The sequence below is a fragment of the Fistularia commersonii genome, chromosome 3 (genome assembly GCF_037954325.1).
Source record: "Fistularia commersonii isolate RoL2024-O1a breed Wild chromosome 3, RoL_Fcom_v1.0, whole genome shotgun sequence".
Taxonomy (NCBI): Eukaryota; Metazoa; Chordata; class Actinopteri; order Syngnathiformes; family Fistulariidae; genus Fistularia; species Fistularia commersonii.
This window is the reverse complement of record NC_141286.1, coordinates 3,971,734-3,998,726: the sequence shown is the minus strand read 5'-3', so window position 1 is coordinate 3,998,726 and position 26,993 is coordinate 3,971,734. Positions and strand designations below refer to the sequence as shown.

The 26,993-nt window shown below is 37.4% G+C and overlaps 3 protein-coding genes across 3 annotated transcripts in view; 2 read left to right on the top strand and 1 right to left on the bottom strand.

Annotated features, from left to right (window-relative positions):
• Nucleotides 1-526: 526 nt before the first annotated feature.
• dus4l (dihydrouridine synthase 4-like (S. cerevisiae)) lies at nucleotides 527-5,124 on the top strand. Its single transcript, XM_086178385.1, has 6 exons — nucleotides 527-844; nucleotides 1,219-1,340; nucleotides 1,853-1,970; nucleotides 2,138-2,260; nucleotides 4,460-4,686; nucleotides 4,776-5,124. Exons 1-6 carry the CDS (start codon nucleotides 759-761, stop codon nucleotides 5,039-5,041), a joined length of 942 nt encoding a protein of 313 aa, XP_086034511.1. The 5' UTR covers nucleotides 527-758; the 3' UTR covers nucleotides 5,042-5,124.
• Nucleotides 5,125-5,603: 479 nt separating this feature from the next.
• Nucleotides 5,604-12,181, top strand: bcap29 (B cell receptor associated protein 29). Its single transcript, XM_086141976.1, has 8 exons — nucleotides 5,604-5,699; nucleotides 6,188-6,312; nucleotides 7,454-7,554; nucleotides 8,368-8,515; nucleotides 8,642-8,777; nucleotides 9,057-9,159; nucleotides 9,797-9,897; nucleotides 10,305-12,181. The coding sequence occupies exons 2-8, from the start codon at nucleotides 6,221-6,223 to the stop codon at nucleotides 10,338-10,340; spliced, it is 717 nt and encodes a 238-aa protein (XP_085998102.1). The 5' UTR covers nucleotides 5,604-5,699; nucleotides 6,188-6,220; the 3' UTR covers nucleotides 10,341-12,181.
• An 823-nt stretch (nucleotides 12,182-13,004) lies between these two features.
• slco1c1 (solute carrier organic anion transporter family, member 1C1) overlaps nucleotides 13,005-26,993 on the bottom strand; it is a 55,543-nt gene continuing 41,554 nt past the window's right edge. The window contains exons 8-15 of the mRNA XM_086141964.1: nucleotides 26,032-26,268; nucleotides 24,474-24,638; nucleotides 21,281-21,476; nucleotides 18,985-19,150; nucleotides 16,543-16,715; nucleotides 14,920-14,984; nucleotides 14,644-14,761; nucleotides 13,005-14,216 (exon numbers count right to left, since the gene is read on the bottom strand). Of these exons, the coding sequence (XP_085998090.1) occupies nucleotides 13,979-14,216; nucleotides 14,644-14,761; nucleotides 14,920-14,984; nucleotides 16,543-16,715; nucleotides 18,985-19,150; nucleotides 21,281-21,476; nucleotides 24,474-24,638; nucleotides 26,032-26,268 (1,358 nt within the window). The 3' untranslated portion in view covers nucleotides 13,005-13,978. The remainder of the gene's footprint in view (nucleotides 14,217-14,643; nucleotides 14,762-14,919; nucleotides 14,985-16,542; nucleotides 16,716-18,984; nucleotides 19,151-21,280; nucleotides 21,477-24,473; nucleotides 24,639-26,031; nucleotides 26,269-26,993) is intronic.

The following is a 26,993-nucleotide window of genomic DNA, read 5'->3' as shown; positions in this document are numbered from 1 at the left end:
AATTAACTGAGGTTTGTTGAATTTATTCATACAAATAATGAGAAGTAAAGAAATGAGCTATAATGACAATTTGTGCAAGGATCCCAAACCATTTACCATTTAGAGTTTGAGGAAAAAGAAATAGACTGTTCAATCGTTCAACATATTTAAAGCTGCATGGGGATTTTTTTATATATATATATATATATTTTTTTTTTTACTTTACATCGAGACAATTATGGTCTTGGCTCTCGTTGGGTAAAGAAACTGAAAATCATTGCACTGCGGACACTTGCGTGTCAATCTACACTTTTCGACCGAACGTGAACGCAGCATTGATAAAACCTCTCAATTTGGTGGTCTTATGCGGTTTTTTGGCCCTTTCCCCCGTGAATTTTAATCACAAATAAAAACTGCCAATTCATCGTGGTAGTCACTCATTGTTGGATTAATTTAAATTCAATTTGAACAAACGTTTTGCTTTGTATGACGTAGAAGTTCAAAGGTTATGAGCAGTACTACATCATTTTTTTGCTTCCCGTGTTAACCGGCGCGTTGGCAACTATATTGTGCGATGGTGTTTCCAAAGCAAAAGCTCAAATATCTATCCGTTCTCTCAAAAGTCAGTGTTAATCCCAGACATTTACGGTAAATGCTTTGTTTATCCTATTTGAAGTTAAAACGTATGTGTTTATACTAGGGCGGCACAGGCTACCTCTTGACTGTGGGTATTTTAGCTTGTTATGCTAGCAGCTAACATTAGCTACCTGTGAGGAAAAATGAAGACAAACGGGAGCAGCGTTGTGGAGATGTTTCAAAGTGGCAAAACTGTGAAGATTTGCGCCCCAATGGTCCGATATTCAAAGTAAGTTTAACCGTCTGTATGATTTTTGCTTTGTAAAATTACATTGACTCAATCGCACTATTGCCATTTACTGTAGGAGATCTGATCACAGCTAATCAATGATAATTTTTTACTAGTCCCTTGACAAACAACGATAAAAAAGGTTAAACCAGTATATAATAGAGATATATGAAAAACCAGAAAAAAAAGAAAAAAGTATATATCTTGGTGTAGATTGTGATATCAGATCATTAGGCATAACATTAGGCAGAAGATAGAAGATAACAAGACAGAAAAAATCCACAAATAGACAATAAACAACAACAACATCAGGGATGTTGTCCACTCCTCAATATTTAAGTATGATACAATAATGTGAAATGTTTTCTCCGAAGGCTGGCTTTCAGATCTCTGGTGAGGAAATACAATTGTGATATTTGCTTCACTCCGATGATCGTTGCTGCTGACTTTATGCGATCAGTCAAAGCCAGAGACAGTGAATTCACCACAAATGAATGTGAGTATCAAGATTTCCCTTGAAGACGTTGTAATACAGATTTCTAACACTGCCTGAAAAAATGAGGAAATGGTGGAAAGAATATGTCGTAAAGCTTAACAGCTTGGGAAAATGAATGTGTTGTTCTGGAATGGCTTTTAATCTTTATTCTATTTTACGTTCAGATATCTGGATACCATCGTTATTACATTCTCAAATGAGAACGATAATATACTTTTATGATACCATGATTAAAACTAGATTATTTAAAGTTCTTGAATGACAGGATAATTTATTGAATATTAGTTTTTAAATATAAAATCGTCAATACCTTGAACTGTTATTAACAGTGACCACTTTGCTCTTCCCAAACAAGGAATTGGATTATTGTTGCCAATATTCTTTAAAGTCTTGGAAAACTATCTCTAACTGCTGAAACACTATTTGCAATGAAAATGAGTGTTAGAGTGGACATATCTTTTTAATATATGCTTTTTACCCTGTGATAATGCCACGATGTTTCATTTTATTAGGTGATAGACCTCTGATAGTGCAATTTGCTGCCCATGATGCTCAGACCCTGGCTGATGCTGCCTGTGCTGTGGCCCCTTTCTCAGATGGAGTTGACCTCAACTGTGGCTGCCCCCAGAGGTGCAGCTACTAACAGTAGGCCCTGATCAATTTTGGCCTCCACTCTTGCACAGTCTCTTAATTATTTCACATTTTGTTAATTTCAAAACACATTTTGTCAAGCTATGCGTTCATCACTACATGTGTTTGTTTGGTTGTCTTTATGATGCATTTTGTTGTGTTTTCAGGTGGGCCATGTCAGCAGGGTATGGGGCATGCCTTATCAACAAGCCTGAACTAGTCAAAGACATGGTTAGACATGTCAGGAACCAAGTGGACAACCCCAACTACACAGCTTCGATTAAAATCAGGTAGATGAACTCTGTCATAGTTGAATTATTTAAGCTATGGGTCCTCAAATAGACGATTGCAGAATCTGAGGCGATGCGTCAAGTATAACATGAGGATGTGAAGCTACTAATACCATGGTGGTGCAGTGGTTTCCACTCCCAGCTCAGAACAAGAAGGCTTGCTCAATTCTGAACCGGGGGCCTTTCTGTGCACATGTTCTTACTTTAGCAGCACGGGTATTTTCCAGGCCCTTTGGTTTCCTCCCACAGTCCAAAAATATGCTCTATATGTGGTCAGTGATTGGCTGACAACCGTTGCTGAATGAAGCCCACTGGATTGGCTCCAGTACCCTCCAACACTGTGTGCAGGCTATACAGTACCTTGTAGACAATGAACAAATGACAAATAGTCAACAGTCTGTAGTCATACTTCCCTTTACAATGAAATTCTTATTTGCTGTTGACAGTGAAGCCAGATAGGTATCAAAAAAAGCAATGAACAATAAATGTATTTTTGCAATTAAATGGTGCAGAGAAATGTGAACAGTATTAGTTTGATGTGCAAGCTGGAGAAAAAGTGCAAATTCAAATACAAACAGTTGTGTTCACAAGATGTGTAAGTTTGTGTAAGATTGAGCGTGCAAACTCACAAAGTCCAGGTTTTATAAAGAAAGTTAGATGAACAGTTAAACTAAATGAATAGTTGAGTACAGCACTGTCTATGCTGAATGTAGTGTAGAGAATTGAACAGTCAAATGCATCTAATTGTTCTGAGGTAGAACATGGTTATTGATTCCTGTCAGTTGTTCAGCCCTTTTCAAGACGGACCTTCCAAGAAAAACTGGAAATTGTTAAGAAAGGTTGGGTAATTCCAAAGCTAGCGGGCCTGTTACAGCAAAGAAAAAGATGTGTTCGTCACTTTCAGTCTGCTAACTATGAGCGGCACCCCTTGCTTGTTTCGCTGGGAGTGCTTTTTATTTGCCACTGATCAACATGGTGTTCGGAGCCACACTGGGTTTCTAAATTTGACTTTGCCAAACCAAGGCAGCAATGAGACCTCAGAGCGCTGCCGGACACTTAAAAGCAACAGTGCTGACCAAAACTTTTGGGGAAACCAGAGAGCTGCTGTACAAATTTGGTGTTTGGCGCTGACCATCCCTGTGTCCACAGCCTCTGTCAAGCAAATTAAAACTTAATATGACAGGGCAGGCTCGACTTTCAACGCTAACTTTGATGGCGATAGAAAAGGACTGCTTGATGGAGCTGAGGGGCATGGATAATCTATACAATAGAGTAATTGAACTCTGAGTAAAGAAGGGCGGATAGATTTTGTGTACAAATAATCTGAATTTTTGGCGAGTAAAATGTTTCTGTTTTTCTAAATAATATTGCAATTGTAGGAGGGTATTATTGTTGGTTGTTTATGTGTGTTGCAGTTGTAGCTTCAGTAGAAGGAGACGTGCACTCCCGCTTTGTTTCCTCAGCAGCAGCATTTATTGTGGTTATCTCTGATGTAACGGCTCTTTATACTGTATTTCTGCAAAATAAGATGTTTTTGATAGCCATAAAATGGTTATTGTGGAGTGGTTTGAAAAATGGAGCATGACTGAAGGCTTAGGGGTGAAAAGCATGGGTCTGCCATTGTTAAAACTTCTCACCCTCTCTACTTCGAGATCCACGGATAAACATCGGCTGATGAGGTCTTCTCTCCCTCTCATGTCCATGATTATATCCTTCATATTGTCTGTATTGAGGGTGAGGTTGTTGTCATCACACCATGACCCCAGACTGGCCACCGTCATCCTGTAGGCCATTTTATCCCCACCAGCGATGCGTCCTATCACTGCGGTGTCATCTGCAAATTTCACGATGTTGTCCTTGTGGGAGGGGACACAGCCGTGGGTAAACAGGGCTTAGAGGATGGGGCTCCACCCTGTTCACCCACGTTTGCTTTTTTTAGGTAATGTAGGCCCGCTCCATGTCATCGTAAATAAATCCTGTTATTTAAAAAGAAGGATGGGCTTCACTGGACCCTAGAACTAAAACACTAGTTTAGATTTGGTGGTTTAAGGCCTAATTGCAAAAGTAATGAATTTAACCTCATGCAGGGTATACACTGTTATTTTTTTTCATGATACATCTGTTTAAAGCATTTCATTTTGAATTAGTAAGCACAATTATTAGAAATATAATTGCAAAGTTTACATATTTTCTTCATAGAATCCATAAGGACCTCAGACGGACCGTTGATCTGTGTCAGAAGGCTGAGTCAGCGGGTGTATCATGGATAACTGTTCATGGCCGCACCTCAGAGGAACGTCACCAACCAGTCCACTATAATGCCATTAAGACAGTCAAAGATAGTGTGTCCATTCCTGTCATTGCCAATGGCGACATAAGGTATCTACGTGATATTGAATCCACCTACCAGCTCACGGGTGTTGACGGTAGGTTTGATTCCATCCACCTCAAATCCATGTAATGATGAAACCATTATGTTGAAAGTTAAACATATCTGTTTTGATTCATTTTGAAGGCGTAATGGCTGCCCGGGGGCTGCTTGCTAATCCTGCCATGTTTGCCGGCTATGAAGACACACCGTTGGAGTGTGTTTGGGACTGGGTGGACATCTCTATTGAGCAAGGCACTCCATTTACCTGCTTCCACCACCACCTCATTTACATGCTGGAGAGAGTTAGCTCCCAGCCTGAAAGAAAAGTCTTTAATTCTCTGTCCAGCACCTCAGCTGTTATAGACTACCTCCAGAACACGTATGGGTCAAATCCTGATCTGGGGACATGAACATGTTTACTAGAGGTTCATTAAATTTTATCTGTAGTTTTATGTTGTTTTTATGCTCAATAAATAATTCTTTTATCACTGTATCCCACCAGATGTTTTATTTAATCCTTATCTCAATTTTGCATGACACAACTACAGCCAACAAAATCCTGCAATATTTGTCGATCATTTAATCACAGTCAGGGGGCAAGGAGTAAAGAAAATTGCATGGGGAAAAGGAAAACATTAAAAAAAAGTTCACTGCGTGCAATGATCACCCACAAACATTTGGAGACGAACAAAATAAATGCTTATGGTTGCAAAAAGGCCAATATCTGTATTTCAACCTAAAAAGGTGTTTCCTTCTTACAGACCGCTTTACAGGAAGTACATTTATATTTACCTCTTGACACTCACAATGCCACTAAAGGAACTGAACCGTCACGTTTAGGTTTACATATTTTATGAAAACTATATTTATCTGAATATTTATCAGTTTTGAAGCGGATATTAATTGAAATCGTTCACGCATGAATATTATTTTGTATAGAAAGACCGGAAGTGAAAGTACTTCACAGCAGGATATTGACAAACTTAACAGCAGGAATTCAGTAAAACTTTGGGTTTGTCTGATGTCACAAGCCGCCAGCAGAATATCTTTTGAAAGTGTTTATTATCGGTAAGTTTATCTTTAACATACTGACTGGTACAGTAATATCGCATTTTATCTCCGTTTACGAGACAAAATAAAAGACGGCAACGTGTTTTGAAAATACCTTTGTTACATTAGCTCTGTGGTTCACGCACTAACACAAATTAACGTACGTCTGGATTTATTATGCACAGAAAGTTTTATCAAAAGTTAAAGAAAACAACAACAAAACAAACAAGAATCGATTCAATTATCAAATTTAGTAAAACTTTATTCACGTCTGTCACATTATTGCTGACATCACCTGTGACAACGGAGCTTTAGCTAACGTTAACGTTTGGCTGACGCCAGTTCAAGCCGTATTTGCGCCAAGAAATGGAAACGTCGCAGCCCGCAGCTTTAACTTGTTGTTCTTTTCTAAGGAGTCGTCTCGTTGCCAAAAACTAGCCACGCTTTCTACTTGAAGGTCCTATTTATATCCCTTAAAAGTCCCTTTTGACATCTGTCGTTACTAGGTTTTCATTTCTGCATCTTCGTCCCCTCCCACGATGACTCTCCAGTGGACTGCCGTGGCCCTCTTTCTCTATGTGGAAATTGGCATTCTGGTCATTCTTTGCTTGCCATTCATCTCTGCAAAAAGGTAACAGTACTGTGTCGGAACCAAGTTTATTTAGATTTATGTTACTTCATTCATTCATTCATTATCTATACCACTTGTAAACCATTATATTGTTGCCAGCTGGGGGTTTGCAACATGTCAGGGATGTATTGTTCTTTGGATAATGCTCTTTAGAAGAAAGTTTTAATTCGACAACCAACAAACAGGGGGTGTATCTCATAATGCAAACTCTTAAATTAAGGGTGCACCCCCTGGTACAACAACTAATGGTGCAGATTAGTGTAACACATCAACAACAAGATTGTACAACTATTTATATGACGGAGTTCATTAACTCAGAACCATGAGAAGCTCCCAAAGGTCACTGTTGGCGCTAGTAATTCTGGGGTTCTGCCAGCCAGCCCCCCAACCACACGCTACAATATATACGACACCAGGGGTACATTCTGCACCGCTTGCCATTCGAACTCTGGGCCACGTTAAGAGAAATAAAACTTTGCACTCTCGAGTCCACACGTCTGGATGATTTAGGGTCTCCAGCAGAAAGTAAAAGCAGAGAACGCAGAAGAATCCCACACAGATGCAGTGAACAAACCACCAATCACACAGAAAAAACACCTGTCAGAATCAAATCGTAGACCTTGTCACCGATAGATGGAAGCGCTTACCACATTGGCGCAGTGCTGAGAGCTTTCCTTTTTAGAGTAAGAAGGTTCATGTGTCATTTGCCTCCCACTGGTTTATTTGTTTATTTATTTTTTAATTTCTATTGTTTCAATGATCAAGAAAGTACCAAAATACTACCATGAGTTCACCAAAAAATCCCTAAAATAGAATGAAATTATCCACAGATAGCAAAAGAATTGTCTAAAATATATCAAGAAACTGTGTAACAAGCAGTGATCAAAAAATGAATTGAAGAATTTTGTTAATTAATGTCATGTTTGTCAGATGCATGTATTTTCTCTCTGTAAAGTATGTAAATACAAACAAAATCCTACAAATGTTTTCTTTTTCTACATATGAAGCAAAAGGGGGTTGGATGTTTCCAAATCCTATCTACCAACATTTCAAATTTGGATGATTTTTACACGTAAGATATGTCTGACCTACCAAATACTTCGTACATTTTAAATGTATGTATGTATGCATGTGCTTGCAGGTGGTGGAGCATCTTCCAGTGGAGGATCTGGAGCAGTCTGGCTACAGTCTGGAACAAAGTTTTTCTCACAATGATCATAGTACTTATAATTCTTTTCCTTGGTAAGTGAAATTACAATTCCAGCCTAATCTCAAGTGCAAAGTAACTACTTTGTTCCAATCAGAACTACTTTAGCTCTTGTGTTATGTAATAATGTTGCACCATACTAATCGCTGTGTGCTTGGCTAGTCACCATATGAGATGAGTGTACTTTCTTTTGCAGTATCCAAGGTTGTCTTAACAAATTTGAACGAAATTAATAAAAACACCACTGAATAACCAACAAGTAGCAATAACCAATAAGTCTGTCTTTAAAAGACATATATAATATCTTTGTTTCAAGGGAAGTGCTCATATTTTTTAGATATTGACTTATTTAACATGATCCTTCAAGTCAAATAGGTTTGTTTTGTTTCTGCCTTCAATGGGTAAATGTAGACCTACCTTTTAGTTCGTAGAGCATGATGAATGATAGTCTATGGAAGTTGCTGACTTCACATTGAAATACTGAAATGCACGTGCCAGCAACTCAAAATACTATGTTAATACACCATCTCACCATTCTCATGAAATAATATGAAACTTTTCCTCCCAGATCATAAACTATCCGAACTACGTATCTGTAAAAAGAGGGTTACGTGTGGGAAAATATAATCTCTTCAGTGTCAAAATAATAATAGTGTCATATGAATTCATACTTTGTCATGTGGATATGTTGATTTCTGGGACATAATTATATTTTATAACTTTTAAACAATCTGTAATTTGCCATAAGGTCCACAGCCTATGAATAAAATTGTAGATATGAATGATGTGATTAGCAGAGGGTTAAAAGGTTTCTCACTCTGCAATCCCTTGTACTTCTTTCAAATCAGACGCAGTCCGGGAAGTGAGGAAGTACTCCGTTCAAGAGTTTAGCAGTAATTCCAAGCTGCAACCCAACATGTTTGACCACTTGCACATGAAACTGTTCAGAGCCCAGCGGAATATCTACATTTCTGGCTTTGCTGTCTTCCTCTGGCTGTGAGTCTCCATTCCCTTTTACTAATGCAGAAAAAGGCAAAAAAAAATTACATGAAAAAGAATATTTTTAGCTGTGATTCTGAATTCGTTTTTTAGTTATCCTCTGTCCGTCTTAATTTAATGCAGGGTGATGAAACGAATGGTTACTTTGATCAACCAGCTGGCTGCTGTGTCTGACACCACTGCCGCCCTGCAGCTGCAGGCTGACTGTGCTAATGATGCAGCCAAGCAATCCATGGAGAAGAATGAGCGGCTGAAACAGGTAGGATCCACTGATGTAAAATTAAAGATGATGAATTGTGTGGAAAACCCTGCACAATTCAATAGGGATTGTAAAATTCTTCAAGCACATCTAAAATCTTTTAATTAGTTGAATATCTCTCCATTGTTACATATGTCCTAATACACTCGTACTTCATTACTGTATATTATATTCATTTTGTGTGTTTCCCTCATTTGCCAGCCTGAAAGAGCAATAAAAATATATATATGTGTGTATATAATTTCTCTGCACTTCAGTATCTTGTCATTTGGTTTTCAGACTCTGATTGAAGGGAAGACAGATGTAGCTACCAAAGTGGGTGTGGAGCTGTTGAGGAAAGAGTCAGAGAAACTGAAAGAAGAGCTGGACACTGTCAAAAATGGTTGGTTTTCATTGAGCGAAATCAATGGCTGGTTGCTTAGCTTTGTTTTTTTTTTTTTTTTTTTTTTTTTCTTGGAAGAAAAGAGAATTCTGCCAGGCAGCAAACAGATTTGGTCATTTCAGATTAAACCCGGATACCTGAAGAGCATCAGGCTCGGATGAGATTTTTTTCCCGCGTGGACAATCTGCACAAGTACCATTCACAGCACCCAAAAAGTCTCCTTATAGACTTTGACCACCAAAAAATGCAGTTTCAAAAGTCTGTACTTTTTTTTGAAGTGTCGCAAACTATGACCTTTTGACCTTACGACTAACTTTTTCAACTCTAATAATTTTTCTATTATTTTTAAGTCTCGAAGCGCTGCATACTTAAATAAATTCAAGCACCTTAGAATGAAAAATAATCTTTGAGGCTGAGGTCTCTTCTCCCTCTCTTTATCCTATACTGTGCAAATACAAATACAAATGCAAATAGTCATAGCATTGGTTGACTCAGAAAATGCAAGAGCCATTAAAGACACTTATATTTTTATTGTTTGTTTTTTTTTGTTTTTTTTTTTCTTTTAATTTGTATTTCAGTAGACTTTTGTGCGAATATTCTGATTGAGTTTGTTTTCTATGTTTTTGACCAATTCTAGCCTTGAAGAATTCCCAGTCTGAAGCAGACGTGATGAAGAAGCAGATGGACGGCCTCGCCAGAGAGTACGACCTATTGTTAAAGGAACATCAGGAGCTACAGGTGATGCTTCCTCTTACAGGCAGTAGGACTTTATCTCTGCTTTCCTTCAGTATTATCTAAGGCTTGATTCTCAGAGCCCTCTGTAATTATGGCGTCTCATGGTAGCCTTCAACCCGTGAAAATCAAATTATTCAGGACAATTCAAAAAAGTCGTTATGCAAATTGATTACAATTAGTGAAATATACTTGCTTATGTAAAGCTAAATTAAATGGATAATGCTATTTTTTTAATTTCTCATACATTCAATTATTATTTTGCTTACTTATTTGGTAATGTACCCCCAAAAATTAAACAAAACATTGTCCTTTTTGTAGAAACCCAACTATCCTCACACACTTGAAATTATCTACATGAATGAAAACAGTGCTCGGTGTTCAAGTTTCTCTTTATTTTCTTTTATTTCCAGAACCTTCACGATGGTTTAGACAAGAAGGTTGACTAACTCTTATGCAATTTCTGGAGCAGCTCAGCCCCACAAGAAAGCCATAGAAGCACCTCCATGTAACACCGTTTATCACCGCAAATTATGCGGCCTGTCCAGACTCTCTGCTATCAGTAATGCTTTTTTTGTGCACTTCACTGGTCTCCTGCTTCTGCCCCAAAAAGTCTAACTAAGGTTAGTGGTTGATTGTGTGCTGTTACTGATTTAGTTTGGCATTGCTTTGACTGAATTCAGTCAGTGATCAAATCCAGTTTAATCACAGATATGTTGAAAATGCTCCACAGGGGAGGATTTTTATTGTTTTTGAATGATCTCTTGGGCAGACAAATACGGTGTTGAGAGTAAAGTTCCATTTTTGATCCTAAGATTGAAAGTCAGTTTTTGATGGTTCCTCTGGGTTCATTGTTCATGGTTAAAAACAAACTGCTCCATTTACTCCCGTGCTTTGCGTTCCCTCATTTTTCCTCCGCTCTGAAAGTGCTTGGCTCTTTAAGAACACCCCCAGTCTCCCTGTATTAAGACGTCTGAATCCTAATCAGGTCCACAGCAAAGCTGGAAGCCTGCTGTGTTACAAATTGTACTGTACTAAACAGCTATGAATGTATTTTGATACGCTTGCATTAGTTTGTAGTTGAAACACCAGCTGAATTCAAAAAGTCCGATTCATCTTGTAAGTTGTGTTAGTTAAATTAATCATCTATGTTTTTATATTTTTCCATAATTGAATATGTTTTTCAAGTTTCAGATTTACAGCAACATGACATGCCCATTTGATCCACCCCTTATCCACAACATCCAAAATGAAAATATTGATTCCAAAATTTTATTCTGAGTCTTAATATTGATTTAAGTGTGGGTGTGTTGAAGCCATTTGTAATAACCACTGATAACACCATACAACACATTGGATACCAGTAGCATAATTTTCCTGTGCATGTGTGTGTTTTCGTGTTTGTTTTTTAAGCTAATTTGAAGGAAGTAGTTTGTCATGGATGAGACTGAGACATAAATTGAATGAAACATTTCATTATTCATATTACAGTATTTAATGTAGTTGATACATTTTAGATATAAATGTATCACATTTATATTACGTTGCAAATCATTAATCAACACCAATAATTCTGTGCATAATGTTTTGGTTGCTTTCATTGTTGTCTTATATTGCATTAAGAACAAAAAGAGGTAGTACTACATATGTCGGTTTTAGATTATCAGTAGTTATCACATAGTTGGCTTCTGCAAGGTGAAAAAAGTAAAATGGCTCTCTTGTATTTGAGAGTAACGGCTAATAATAACAGCACTGAGTTGCACTGAATGCATCACATTGTTGATGCTTTTTTTTTTTCCACTTTTTTTTTTCACTTTTTTTCACAATTCTTATATAATTTAATGTGGAATTATTGGGTTTACAACATATGTATATTCACAAATGCCATTATGTTTTATATATATAAAAAGAAAAAGCTTTTTATAAGGTTTTCTATGTCTGCACCGGGAGGCCAGTCGGATCTTTAGTCTCAGTTGTTAATGTACAAGGGAATTCGTTCCAGTTTGATACTAATGGTTGTTTGGGGCTGGTTGAATGATCAGAAGTCACACCAAAAAGTCCAAAACCTTTAATATCCAAGGTGAAGTTCCATCAAGACAAATAACTGTTCCTGTCATTGTTTCACATGTAGTGTACATATTATGATGCTGGAAAAGTAAGCGCATTAGCTGCCGTTGGATTGTCGGGCGGCGCAGGCAACCAGGGTGGTGCTTCCACATAAACATTTAAAAATTGATGAACTGAAAGTGCCTTGTTGTTCACTTAAATAAAAACAAAATTGTTTGTTCAAGTTTGTCCCGTAATATTTTGAACCAATTAAAATAATGCCCACACGAAACTTGATTGGATATTAAAAGATTTATTTTCGTATCACATTTAAGACGCTCTTTTAAATTTTACAAAAATAATCCATGAAAACTCTATGCATTCTGATTTCTTAAATGCAAGTAAATGTCTTACATTATTGAGATCACAACTTCCTCCCAGCATACCTGCTCCTTTCTGAGTCTGAACGTGGCCACCAGTGCCGAAAACAACCCGAGGTTTTAAAAGACAGTACAGTCACAACTTACGCCTACTTGCCAAAATGATACATAACCACTTTTGGAAATAAAGACTTACAAACAGTAATATTTTATACATTTATAACGACAAAAGTCTTCTTTTAAACGATTTTCTTGAAATACAGTAGCAGATTTGATTCATTGTTTACCTTCAGAAATCAGTGGCAGATTTCAAGGAAAGGCTGATTTTGGAATGCAGCTCTTCACATGATATTGGTTTTGTCTAAAACCCATGAGCAAAAAGAACTGATCCGTGCTACAGTTAAGTAATTTGAGAACAACAGATACCTGGGTCTTAGTGAGGGTTTGCCAAAAAAAGAACATTCAAATCTATTTTGCACATAAAACAGATGATCCATATGTTCCTCAAAGATTGAAGTGCTGTATTGAAATTAGCTCCGTAACAGCAATAAAATCCCCTGTCAATTCTAAGGAGGCAACGACTATTACCTTCAGCCATTTTGGAATACAAGTATAATAATTAATCATACCTAAAATACATTTTACAGCCAGTACTTCAGATATAATGTTGACATGTATACTTCTTGAAATTTTTTTTTTTACTCATTATATCTACTTCATCCTTGAACAGTTCAGTTCAACTTCAAAGCTTGACTCATCCGGGTCAAGGAGTGACCTCAATTCATATAAGAAGCCAGAGGATTAAACATTTAAGGGATATTTCAGTGGAATTCTTGTCTCGTCTTGTGTCGCACAAGCAGACAAAACATGGCTCTGCCCCCGTGTGGGCATGAGGGGTAGTAAAACCTTCGACGAGCAGGCTTATTTATAAAAAAATAAATAAACCTGAGTGTGATCACTTAAATCCAGCCACTACTTATGGTAACTGATTAGAAATGAGGCACATGAATCAACCCTGCCAAGGCCCCCGAAGGTCACAGTTTAAAAATTATTTCTAAAATAATCTGCTTTTCCATTTATTTTAAAAGTCCTCTCTATTCGCAGGTCTATTTTTTTTTCTACCTACCCATGATTTTTTTTTCTTTTTCTTTTTTTTTTTTTTTTTTTTTTTGTGTTTCAATATTCAGCGCCTCTTCTTTGTAAGGCCACTTCTGTCTACTAAGGAACCAGAAAATAAATATTATTTAGAAAGAAAATCCCTAAAGAGGCAGCTTAGTCAGTGCTGGTGTTCGGAATGATACTATTCTTGCAGTCACTTTCCCCATTGAATCATTCGTATCACCAATATAAGGAAAAAAAAATTGTTATACTTTGTAAGGAAAATATCAGCATGTACATTCAAGAAAAAAACATTTCTGTTATTACAAATTCCTGTTCACAAAGCCTTCTCTTGTCCAGTAGTACAAATATAGAATTTTTAATAATCAGATATATGTGATTCCCTGCAACTCTTATGAAGCTGTGTGCGTGGCTGTATATGTGAATGGATGCGTTTGTTCGTCTGTGTGTGTGTGTGTGTGTGTGTGTGTGGGTGTGTGTGTGTGTGTGTGCGTGTGTGTGTGCGCAAGGGAGACGTGGGGTCTGCACTGTCACAGTTTCTGTCACAGCCGTGTCTCGCGGTCTGTGCCGTTGTCTGCCGTTCGCTGCAACTGGTCAGAATTGGAGATCACAAACTCTTCCTTTCGAAGCGCCTCCAGCTCTGTTCCCCCATTGTCCAGGGATCCATGGATGTTGTTTCTTTCCTCCATCTTCAGTTGCCTGCTGAGCAGGATGAAGCCCGGGATGCAAATAAGGAAGGAGATAGTCCGCAGGCTCAGTGTCAAGCCCAAATATGCTATCCTGAGAAGCATAAATGTAAAAAAAAAATAAAAAAAAATCAAAGTTTTAGTCGAAATGTGTTGAATAGATTTCAACATGGCGCAACAACAAAACAAAAAAATAAACATCTGGCCACCAAATTGCAGCTGATTTTTTTTTAATTTTTTTTTTTATAATTTTATTTTTTATAAAAAAATTGATATGCGTGATACTTTCATACTTTAATAACCACACTCCTAGTGATAAAACCAAAATAGAATTGAAAAGCAACACTATTTAAATGACAGTTAGGTCCTCAAACCAAATCAAACAAATGCATTTGTAGTCTGACTGACATCACAACGTACATGCAACAGAGTATACACATCTAATATGCATTTGTACATTAAATACACGTAAATCATATGGAAGTTAAGTATTTAAAATGAGGAGGTGACTGTTCTGCTACCTGTAGGCAGTTGTATTGTAGATTCTGCAGGCGCCGATGCCTCCGCATCGCTTCTGACCCCATTTTAGACAAGTGGTGTCAATGATCGCTCCAAAATAGATAGGGGCCGGGATTCCTGCTGCAAAAACCAGAAGCATCTTGTAAAAAGTCACCTCCTCTAGAGCACAGCATCCAAACACATTCCATAGTGGTCTTTATTTAAATTATTTTTTACAGTGAACAGTTGTTGTAGCAAGTATGTATATTATATCGTACTTAAAAAAAAAAAAGACTTACCCAGAGTACGTGTTGCCAGAGCATGGAACCCCAAGGCAAAAGATTTTAATTGCGGTTTAATACACCTGAGGAGAAAAAAAATAAAACACATATTTTGTTAAGAAATGCAGCTTCAGACAGAACACATTCAATGTCATGCAGAATCAATTGGATAGTAGTTACAAAAATGATGAATCCAATGAATAAATAAAATCATATATATATATCTATATATATATATATATACAATCATACATATCGAGAAAAATCATATATATATATATATATATTTATATATGCACATTTTCCCCTTCATCTTACCAGTGCTTGTCTGAAACGTAATAGTTGGAAAGGACTCTTTAGAATTGCGAGTTATTTAATTTGTTAAAACTATTACTGTCTTGTTGCCTTACGACTTAAAGTCTCCAACTAAGAGTTTTCCTAAAAAAAAACTCTTGACCGCTTGTTATTAACGAAAGATGCAAGCAAGTACTTTCAGTTGCATTCTATAGAAACATTAGTTTTTCCCTTCATCCGTGTGTTTCATCCTTTAGAAATGAGCACTGAATGCAGATACGGTTCTATATTTAGATCTTGAGTCAAAAATAGCAAATTGTTCTGAGAAACAGAGACTTAACTAAAACTATTTATTAGTTTTGACAATATCATAGGGGTAGAATGACTATGTTGTGTTGCACGAGTACCTTAAATCACTATAAGATCATTATCAAGGACTTTCTACTGACAAAGGGTAACCATGGAGGGCATCTACATGTGTAATCGCAGAATTCATTATCTCACATTAATAAGAGCTTAAAAGCAAAAAAAAAAAAAAAAATGGTGCTGTAGATTTAACTAGATTTAAAAGTTAGAACTGGCAAAAGGAAAAAATATTGAATCATTTAACACACAGATGCACATCAAATATTCCATCTGAAATACATGAAAACCCGATGCCATAGTTGATATGAATTTATACCACAAACGTCTTGGTTCACTTTCTCTCCAGACTTAATGGTTTATAACTTAATTACGCACAGTTTCCGACGAGACAGAAGGTAACTAAACGTTGTTTCCTGTGCTGAGAATCCTTAAACTGTGCAGCCTCCCTGACCCTAATTTCGAACAACGGGGTTTTAAGCGACCTTTAAAGATCTAACTGAGAGCATATGATAGGAAAGAGACCATTTTAGTAATTACTTATTACAAACCCCGTTGCCACTAACAATTCCAGTAAGTCTATAAACGTCTCATTTCATTGTTTCATTGTCTGGCTGTTTTGATCCTGAAGGCAACAATACAAACATTCACTTCCCACCATTCAAAATCGAATTAAATCTCAACAATGTGGTACAATTTCTTTCCTGTCCAAAAACCATACCTATGATTCATTTGAAACTAGTTATACGAGAAATTTCTCCTGAGAAAAAAAAAAAAAGTGTCTCAAAAGGTGTTAACTTATACTCAACACACTTTTTGGGTCACTTTTTGCTTTAACTAACTCGGCCAGAACTGTTTAAAATGTCAAGTGGTTGAATTGATTCAATTCCGATCAAATGTCAGGCGGTGTGCAAACGTATGTAAAAGTTCGAGCCAAATTGATTATTTTATCTTTATTTTTTATTTTTTTTACACAAATCTGACCTGATGAGGAGCATGTAGCCCGGCGTTCCCCCGAGGGAGATGATAAAGGAAGTGATGACAGACAGAGCCAGGAAGTACGGGAACATTTTGTCGCAGTCGTCCGTGTTGGGGCACTGGCCCGTGCTGGCTGTAAAGTTACCGGCCACGCCGACGCAGCTGCAATTTGAGAAGACCTGGAGAGACACGTGGAATAACAATTACCGTCAGAGTTGAAATTTAAAGTCCTCTCAGTCGGGAGAGTCAACTGTGCATTTATGACATTTCTTGCCATTTTGAACTCTTGTGTCCTGAGCTGATTTCTATACAGACCATGCTGTTTGGGATCAGAAGGATCAAAATAGGTGTAAACATTTTTTTTTGCTTTGTTTTGGAAGAAATCGCAGAGTGTTTTCGGCGACAAAGAGGATGAAACAGTTATACCAAAATATGAAATACATCCATTTTCTACCCCTTATCCTCATCCTATCCAGACAACCTTTCGCCCGCTCGGTCGCACATTCGGGCAATTTTTCAAATAATCTGATGCATGTTTTTGGACTGTTGAGCAAACTTGATTGAAAGCTGGTTCCTTTGTGGTGTGTGGCTGAAGCACAAACCGCTGCGCCACCCTGCCGCCCAATATAGATAGATAGATGAATCAATAGGGTGATTTAGTAAAACTAATAAGATTACACAACATATTGTGGGGTAACGGAAGGGGCCTGCGGGATATGATTGGCCAGAGGTTGGATATGTAAATCAAGGACTGTGAGATGTGACCTGGGCTGCTCCATGCAGGACTGTTAGAACTGTTTACATGTGGTTGTGTCTCTGTTGTGTTGTCATAATCAAAACATTAACATGAAATAGAATTTGAAATGGTCAAATTGGGCTTATAGAAACTGACTTTACAACTATTATTATTATTACCGCTATTATTATTGTTATTAGCAGTAGTAGTAAGATAAGATAAGCTTTATTGATCGCCATATGGGTTATTCTTTTGTCACTGCAGCGTGATATACAGGACTGTCTCAGAAAATTTGAATATTGAGATAAAGTTCTTTATCTTTTGTAATGCAATTACAAAAACAAAAATTTCATACATTCTGATTCATTACAAATCAACTGAAATATTGTAAGCCTTTTATTATTCTAATATTGCTGATTATGGCTTACATCTTCGGAAAACTCAAAAATCCTATATCAAAATATTAGAATATCATGAAAAAGTAATTTTTGTTTTTTGTCCTGTATACACACACAGGACAAACACACACACACACATATACATATATATATATATTATAATATACAGAGAAAGACAGTTAAAAGATAGCAAAAGACATCCACAAATAAATCGACAGGAGAGTGAACAACAGCATCAAGGATAAGAATAGACAATAGAATGGAAAAAAAAAACAGTAAGGGTGAGAATAGACAACCAAAACAAAAACAACAAGGATAGGAACGTAAACAGAGTGACAAGAGCGATAGATAAAACAAATATAAGCAGGATGCCAATAGGCAGGGACCAACAAAGATAAAAAAAATAGACAACGGAGCTAGGGGGGGGGATGACGTGAGAATTGTTGGTTGTGGTAGCACAGGTGCACCTCCGGCCGGTCAGAGTTGTGTGGCGTCCAAACTGCTGTTCCACAGTCTGATGGTCGCGGGCTCAAAAGAGCGTTTAAAGCGCTCAGTTCTGCAACGAGCCGTGGGCTGAATGAGCTGCCCGTCGTGCAGCTCGTCGTGCAGGACGTGGGAGGGATTGTCATTCGCTCTCCCCACAGGAGTAGTAGTAGTAGTAGTAATAATAAAAATGTTTTTTTTATTATTATGATTGGCAGTAGTATTAACCTTATTATTATTTTTATACAACAACCAAGCATTATCTTTTGACGTGACGCACTTTTACATATATACATATATACATATATACAGTATAGAGTATACATATATACATATATATATACACATAGTTGTTGTGGCCTGTATTGTCTGGTGGCTGGATTGTTTACAGCATTCAGTTTTTCAATGGGGAGAATGAATGCACACAAACATTTGCAGCAGTGTTATACATGTATAACAGTTGAGAAAAATGCCATGTTGTTTTTTTTTGTTTTTTTTTACTCTCGCCACTATTTCCTCTTTAGAGAAAGCGTAACTAATAACATTGACAGTGTCTGCCCCAGTTCACCATGACATGTGACAGTGAGCCTGCATTCGCAAAACCAATAACTTGCAGTCGGAGCCACTGAGCAGACTAACGTTGTCATTCATTTCATTATTTGCAGATACCTTGTCTTCTTGCTGTGGAAAAATCCTTACTTTTCCAAGTGGTATGCTAGATTATGCTAGATCACTGCAAGTACCAGTGCCACCTGGACTAATAAGGTATTAACAACCAATTCATTTTGAATTTATACAGTATTTTTTTTAACAAGTTTGAGTACAACTTACTGTGTTTTTCCCTGAACCAGTGGAGCTGGTGCAGCCAGCAAGACAGGGAGAAACATATGTGATGCCGTTCTCTCCGCAAACCGGGTCCCAATTATTCCCTGAACAGAAGCATTCGGAGTTGCAAGCTGTAAACACCGATTGTTTATCATAAGAAATCCCTTCCATGCTGAAAGACAGAGAACGAGATAAAAACACAAATGAGGGAAAAGTGTTTTTTGTGCATGCACTCTCTGAGAGTTGGCGTGTTGGTTGCGTATGTGTGTGTAGCCGCTCGTAAAACATCAGTATAACCAAATAATGATCTTTAGGATTATTATGGTTGATGTCACATCACTTGCCTTCTATCCAAATGCTGGAAGGTATCTTCTTTAGTTTCCAAAATCACAAATGTTCCCTAAATATCTGGGATTTGGTTAAACCTGAACATGGGGAGTAGGACCTTAAACATTGCCCAGTCATTTTTCATTTTTTTTCCACACCAAACCTCAATTTCAGGGAATTTGGAGGTTGATGGACCTTCTATGATGCGGATTCTCAAATCAATGGAAAGCTGTCGAATTAAAATTCCAAAAGACTTGGAAAAAAAAAAAAAAATCACCAGCCAACTTTTTTTAAGACTATTTTCTATTTCTTAGGGTATTCATCACACGAATTTTCACATTGCATGAGACAGAGCAGGTAAATGGTCTTGACTTGTATTGCACTTTCACACCTTGTGGTTTCAGAGCGTTTTACACTAGATTGTAGTTCTCCATTCAAACCGATGGCAGCAGGGTGACCATGCAGGGTGCTAACAAGAGCTACTTGAGTCACCACTGCCCAAAAGTACTTTAACCACCTAGGACTCAAGCTTTTATGGTCAGCATTTTAAAACTTTGCTATTTGGGCTTATTCGGACCCGATAAGCATGAAAAAGTTTTTTCTCTCACAAGCCTATGAACATTTCAGTCCCATATTAATAGCCTCACCTGGTCTTCATAGTCCCAGTCCCCCAATATCAGTTGATCCCTCTCAGCCACGTCACATCCCGTACCGGATTACCGAGAGGACTTGGTTTTCCTCACAAATCCCTCCATTAATTGCATGTGGTCCAAAATTCAGATTTTGTTTCCTATTTTTACCTTTGTAAAGCCTCCTTGAGTGTTTAGAAAGGTGTTGATACATCTAATGCAGGGGCGGGCAAACTACGGCCCGCGGGCCACATCTGACCCGTTGGTCTTTTTAATCCAACCCTCTCAATATTGGTACACAATTCATACTTAATGTGAATGATTGGATTGCAATGAATGTTGGAGCTCAAACAGCAGATTATTTCATTTTTGAGGCTACTGGAGAATTTTACTGAGCTGAATGACACGGATTGGTTTTGTGATTTAGCCTTTACGGTCGACATACTGACACACATGAACAAACTGGACAAAAACGGTTTGTGTAAGAAATGCAAGCAAACGTCAGAGCCTTCAAAACCGAGCTGGTTTTATTTTAGAACTGTTAACAAATGCGTTTTTTTTTTTTTTTTTTATATATGTATCGTATTTTGTGCTGACCCGGCCCGTCTGTCAAATTTTAAAAGGCAGTGCAGCCCCTGAACCAAACCGTTTGCCCAGCCCTGATCTAATGCATATTATTATTATTATTATCATTATTATTATTATTATTATTATTATTATTATTATTATCATCATTATTATTACAAGAACTGAGTATCATCTTTTGACATGATCCCGCATTTGAGAAAAATAATGTTCACGTAGGGGTCTTAATTTCCATACAACACAAAATGTCAATTGATGTTGATACTAGTACTTAGAATGTTATTTTTTTTTTATTTCTTTAAGTTCTGTTATCCAACCTTAATGTATGTTGATAATGTGCCATTTTTAAAATATGTTTTGTTTTGTTTTTTTCCTTCACAACAATAGCAAGTGCGTGCAGTTAATATTGAAAAATACATATAATACCGGTTGACCTCAGACAGGAAATATGCAGTTACATCACTAAGCTGACATCTTGTTAGTATTTCCACACTTACTTGAACGTTCCACCTTAAAAACCATTTTGCTGCACCACCAGGGCATGAGAAGGTCTCCAGAAATATTAGACCAGTGCGGATACACCACGTATAGTTTTGTTTATCATCAAAATTCATTTTCAACTCACCTAATTTATGATGCTTCTCTTAACTTTGTCTTTTTTTTTTAAATTTTAAAACATTTTTTTTATCCCGCCAACAAACATCCCCTCCATTCCTCATATCATTTTTTTTTATTTCATTGTAATATTCAAATTTGCTCACCTGTTGTATGAAAGAGTCACACCGGCGACTTTGGCATTCTCACAGCTCATGGCAAAGAAGAAGAGTGAAAGGATGTAGCCGATCAGGGATGTGCCAAAAGCAAACTTTGCTGCTCCCATAATGTTCAGTTTCAATCTCTTCATCAGCAGACCACCGGAAAAGATCCCCAAGGCAACGGCCGGGATGTTAATCACACCTAAAAGAAATCAGAAATATGAACGCAAAAGATCGATATCTCCTGAAATCACATTCTGGATTAAAGTAATGACTTGAAGGAACACTGTAAATTTAAAAATCAAAACTGCGTTTGCTGTGTGTAAATAAACACAAGAGGGAAAAAAAAAAAGTCACTACCATAAATTACTATTTGCCTCCCACAGTGTGTTTATATGCCATGCATCAACGTTCGCCGTCAGTCTGTGGGTAAATACTTACTTACGCTTTCGTTTACTTGCAGCTGAACTGTTTTAAATTTCGCTGGCAAATTGACAATCATATAATTGCACACAGGAAATGGTAGTCAAGGCTGCAATGAGCGATTAATTGATTATCAACCGTTTCAACAACTTGCAAACATATTCCTTTTTGTAGTAAAATGTCAGATGGTGAGGACAATAATTCAGAAAATGCCCAAATTGACATTGGTTTTGTCTGACCTACTGGAAAAAAAACAAACAATACAGTTATTAGTCTGTGTCTGTTCGAGGTGAAAACAGCGTTTTTTACAATTAATGACTCAAAATTGTGTATCATGAGGTCACAATGTTGTTTTTGCGTGCACAGACATCGAAAAAGGAAGTGACGTGCTGGGCAAGGAATGATGTTTAATGTACAAATGTTCCTTCCGATGACTAGAACTACAGTCACTGCATAGGTAAAGGGTTGCGAGGGTCATAAATGGAAAATAATCCTTGTGTTTTTCACAGAAAAATGCTGAGACATGCTGAAACAAATACTTTCCCAATAACTGCAAAAAGATATTATGTGCAATACTGATGATATGAATATGTGGCAAAGATGCATTATCAACAAACTGACCACCTTCCATCTTAGTCAACAAATGTGAAAAACATGGAAAATGGAAAGAAAGGACAGAAATGTAACAGTTAACATCAACTTTGAGAACTCTCTGTACTCCCTTTGAGAGAATCTATTGTTATTTTTCAAGGAGAGACGCATCCATCCCAAAAGTCTCATCTCAAACATCGGATTAAGCCAAATGTTTTTATTGTGAATTTGAGAACGTTAGAATAATTCCTAAAACAGGAAGGATTTTCTGGGCAAGAGATCATGCGACTTCCCCTGAGTTTTCCTCACCACTAAATACTGCGTTATAATCTCTGACGTCAAGCGCATCTTTTCCAAGAACTTGGATATCCTGTCTTGTGTTTTTCCAGCTTCAGCTTGTAACTTTTTACGACGGAACCTACATTGTTTCGGATGCTGCCAGAAAGACTGTCTAAACAGGAGACGTGGCCCATTTTCATGGCCATGTCCTTGCCTGAGATAAGAGAGGATATGGATTGGTTTTTGTTACATCCACATTTCAAAAAAACGGTCATCCACATCACTGGCGGCGAGGTAATAACAATAAGTGATTGTGGTTTTCGACGAAAGAAGCAACTTGTAGCTCCGGAGCCAAATTCTAATATTTTGTTCTTTTCCCATGACTCTTTTTATATTTTAACATTTTCTTTTTAATCTGATTTACCTTCACCTTTACTGAGAATCTGCACGTTCTTTCTGTGTCCGCATGGGTTTCATTCAGTTTCCTCCGACAGCCCGAAAACATGCAGGTTAATTGGAATAAAATGGAAAAAAAATTGCCCAGGGGTTTGAATGAAGGAGGTTGTTTGTCTCTATATGCCGCCTGGCGGTGCAGAAGTTCCCCGCCTCTTGCCTAATGACGGCTGGGATAAACTCCGGCATCCCCCTGGCTCTAAGTGCAGGAAAAGCAGCAGATTATGGATGGATGGAATAGCTGAAAAATATCACTTTCTAACGCCACCATTTGGCAAAAAATATCTTTTTAACAAGTCGTGATCTCATGAATGACTTGAGCAACCCACTGTTTCTTTGGGTTTGTTGTGCTTTATGCTATGAGACTTACATTGAGATTTATATTGAGAATTTCACTGAAAACTGAGAGATAAGGAGAGAGAAAGAGAGAAAGGCATGACGTGACACCAAACTAAACCGTAAATAAAAGCATGCCAACGCAATCGCACTCAAAGTAAACCATATATTCATGTTCAACATAATTATTCACATGCGTTCTTAACACTGGCTTATTATGACTACTACACTATGATTTTGATATGAGATGAGATGAGATGAGATGAGAACAACTTTATTAATCCCGAAGGAAATTGTTGTGCCAGAGTTTCAAGTAAAAAACATAACAGTAATAGATAATAGTAGAAAGGAGGAAGAATAAGAAATACAATGAAATATGAATTGTCTTAACTGTTAGCTGTAACTACAAAGATTGAAGATCTGCGGCTGAGGGAAGAGGAATTAAAAAGTATATAATATATAAATATTAATATTATATTAATATTAATTCTCAATATAATATGAATTAATTAACTAGGTGATACATATTTTTAATGGTGCCTCATTTCTATACAAATATATCAAATATGATTATATTTTCCTTCACTCATTTATTGTTGATCCTGCACTCAGAGCTAATCCCAGCTGACCTTTGACCCGAGGCTCCAGAGCCAGTCACATAAAGAGACATACAGAACCACCCGTCACTGTCTCATTCACACCTATAGACAATTTGATGCTACCGCATATTTTTGCTGTGGGAGCAAGACAGAGAACCATAAAAACATGCTTTTATATGCATTTATATGCTTTTATTTCACCCCATTTTTGCATGGTTGGGGATGGCAGTAGTTGTATGTTGCCCGGTCACATGTCTCTGCAACCTGACCACAAAGTTAAGAGTGTTTTGTACATAATGGACTTTCATCATCTGTCTGCCGGACCATCTTTGACTAATAACGTGGACAAAATGAAAATGTAAATTATGTACATTAGGACTGTTAGGAAAGTCCCAAACCTCTCCATTTCACGCAGCATCAAAAGCAGGAAAGCCTTCCCCGTGTAAATTATGTACTGATTTCTCATCTTGTACTACATCAATAATTTACGTGAAAGTGCAATATTCATAACTTCTTACCCATCAGAAAGTTGGCCTTGGACGCAGACTGCCTGAAGTGCTGCTCGATGTACTTGGGTTTGTATGTGACCATGCCAATGAGAGAGTTCAGCTGGATGATTGTCACGCACAAGTAGATCAAATACACCGGGTGTCCCAGCAGATTTCGTAGAGTGGGAATAAAGTCTGTGAAGGCACAGGAACATCAATAAAACAGAACATTTTAATAAGCAATGTACTGATGCGGGGATAAAGAATGACATGATCTCGAAATACTGCTTTACCGCTACCATCTGATGCCGTCTAGCTTCTTCTCTCCATATAAAGACTAACGTTTGACGATTGAAAACAAAATTAACGCTGTCATTTGGAAAACACGGCACTGTCCGATTGGTGGTTCTTGGAGTTAAGCCATTGCGACGGCGTATCACAAGAATGACAAGTCCCGATGGTATTTACGTATAATCAAAATTGATATTCCCCTTCCTTATTGTACCGGTACTCCGATGCCGTGTTGAGACGTTTAGGTTGTGCGATGTAATGCGGGACACGTGCCACCAGGGGTCACGATGTATTCTCCACTATATTAAGTCGCTCAAGGTGATACAAGAGCAGCGGTTTGCACTTCTGCGTAGGAAATACGAAAGGGAAGGATAGCAGCTCGACTTGAGGCTAAAGAAGCCTCTCGGTTGGCAGGTCAAACGTCTTCGAGGGAAGAAAATCAAGTTCAGTTGCGTCAAGAAGGAGACTTTGACAAGTATTGACCCTGACCTGGATGGTGGTTTTTAACCAATGATGAAACAATCGGCACTATGTTCTTTCCGTCTTATCTCAGAGAATCCAAAGTTTGTTTTTAGCAAGTCATGATCAAAATTAACAACAGTTGTGAGTCACAAACAAAGAAAGTCCTGTCTGAAGATGGTAATACGTCAAATCTCCATTTACTCCACATATAATATCAACCGACACCTGTTGTTGAAAGTAAGAAAGAGGTAATACTTTCAAGTCGTGGAAATGAAAACAATAATGAGGCAACTTCAGTGAACCCATGTCTGGAAAAAAGGCCTTTTTGGGTTTGGTTATCTGCAGATTTCTGCTCTTGATCAAACAACCACATATCAGCACCAAAAGGTTTATCTCTGCAATATTTTTCTCTCTTAATCTCAATAGCATTCCAGGAACATGAATGTGGTCCCCTGATGTCTAATGGGGATCATTTTAATATAATAATAATAATAATAATAATAATACATAGGATTTGTATAGCGCTTTTCATGGTACTCAAAGACACTTTACAAGTGAATATATTTAAGAAATGTGCTGGATTCTGAATTAAAAAAAAAAAAGAATTATATATGTTGTTTACTAGGAATGCTTTGTCGTTATTCATTACAAATATTGGTGCGAGACAAGGAATATGAGCGAATAAAATACAAATTAGTTGAAATTATAGGCTAGATTTATATATTTTCTGAATATATTCCCTAAAATTAAAATTATGTTTTTTTCAATACTTATTTCAACAGCGATATCCACATCTTCTCCACACACATTCATCCATTCTGCGCATTAGTCTTACCTTTGGCCATTTCTATGAAACTAGTTGGTTCATCCACTGGATACTTGTGCTTCTTAAGGGGAGAGTCTTTAATAAAACCTGTCTGCTCTGGCTTTTCAGGGCTTTGGGCAACGGGCAAAGAGCGAGGTAGAAACCAGAATGGAATTGCAGATAGTAGGGTGATGACCCCTGCGATGAGGTAGCCGAGCCACCAGGCCCCAACCCAGCGGGAATCCGCGGGGGTGATGGTGATGGTTTCTAAATTAGTAATACAAAAGAAAAACAGCAAACGCTTATAAAACAAAGAAAGTAACACAAGTGGAATCGGTTACATCTTTCTTAAATGAAATGCTTCTGCATGTGTTTTAAATATATTAATGCAAACAATTACAGCATAAGGGACAATGCTATATACACTGCTCAAAAAAAATAAAGGGAACACTTAAAAAAACACATCCTAGATCTAAATGAATGAAATATTCTTATGAAATACTTTGCTCTTTACACAGTTGAATGTGCTGACAACAAAATCACACAAAAATGATCGATGGAAATCAATTGTATCAACCCATGGAGGTCTGGATTAGGAATCGCACTCAAAATTAAAGTGTAAAAACAAACTCCAGGCTGATCCAACTTTGATGTAATGTCCTTAAAACAAGTCAAAATGAATCTGTGTTGCTTCCTGAGTGGAAACTATGATTTCACAGAAGTGTGATTGACTTGGAGTTACATTGTGTTGTTTAAGTGTTCCCATTATTTTTTAGAGCAGTAAATATTATCATTGTTACTATCATATATATGTTGTGATCATTATCATTGAGTCTTACATTGTGTGTTTAATTGGTTTGTAAAATATATGGTTAAAACATCCAGCAAAATTGACCCACTTGCAACCCGCTTTAGCTCGAATGACCCAATTCTTTCAACCAGCCGCTCGTCTTTTAAGGTAGAATCTAGAAACTGCACATTTTGCCGCTCGC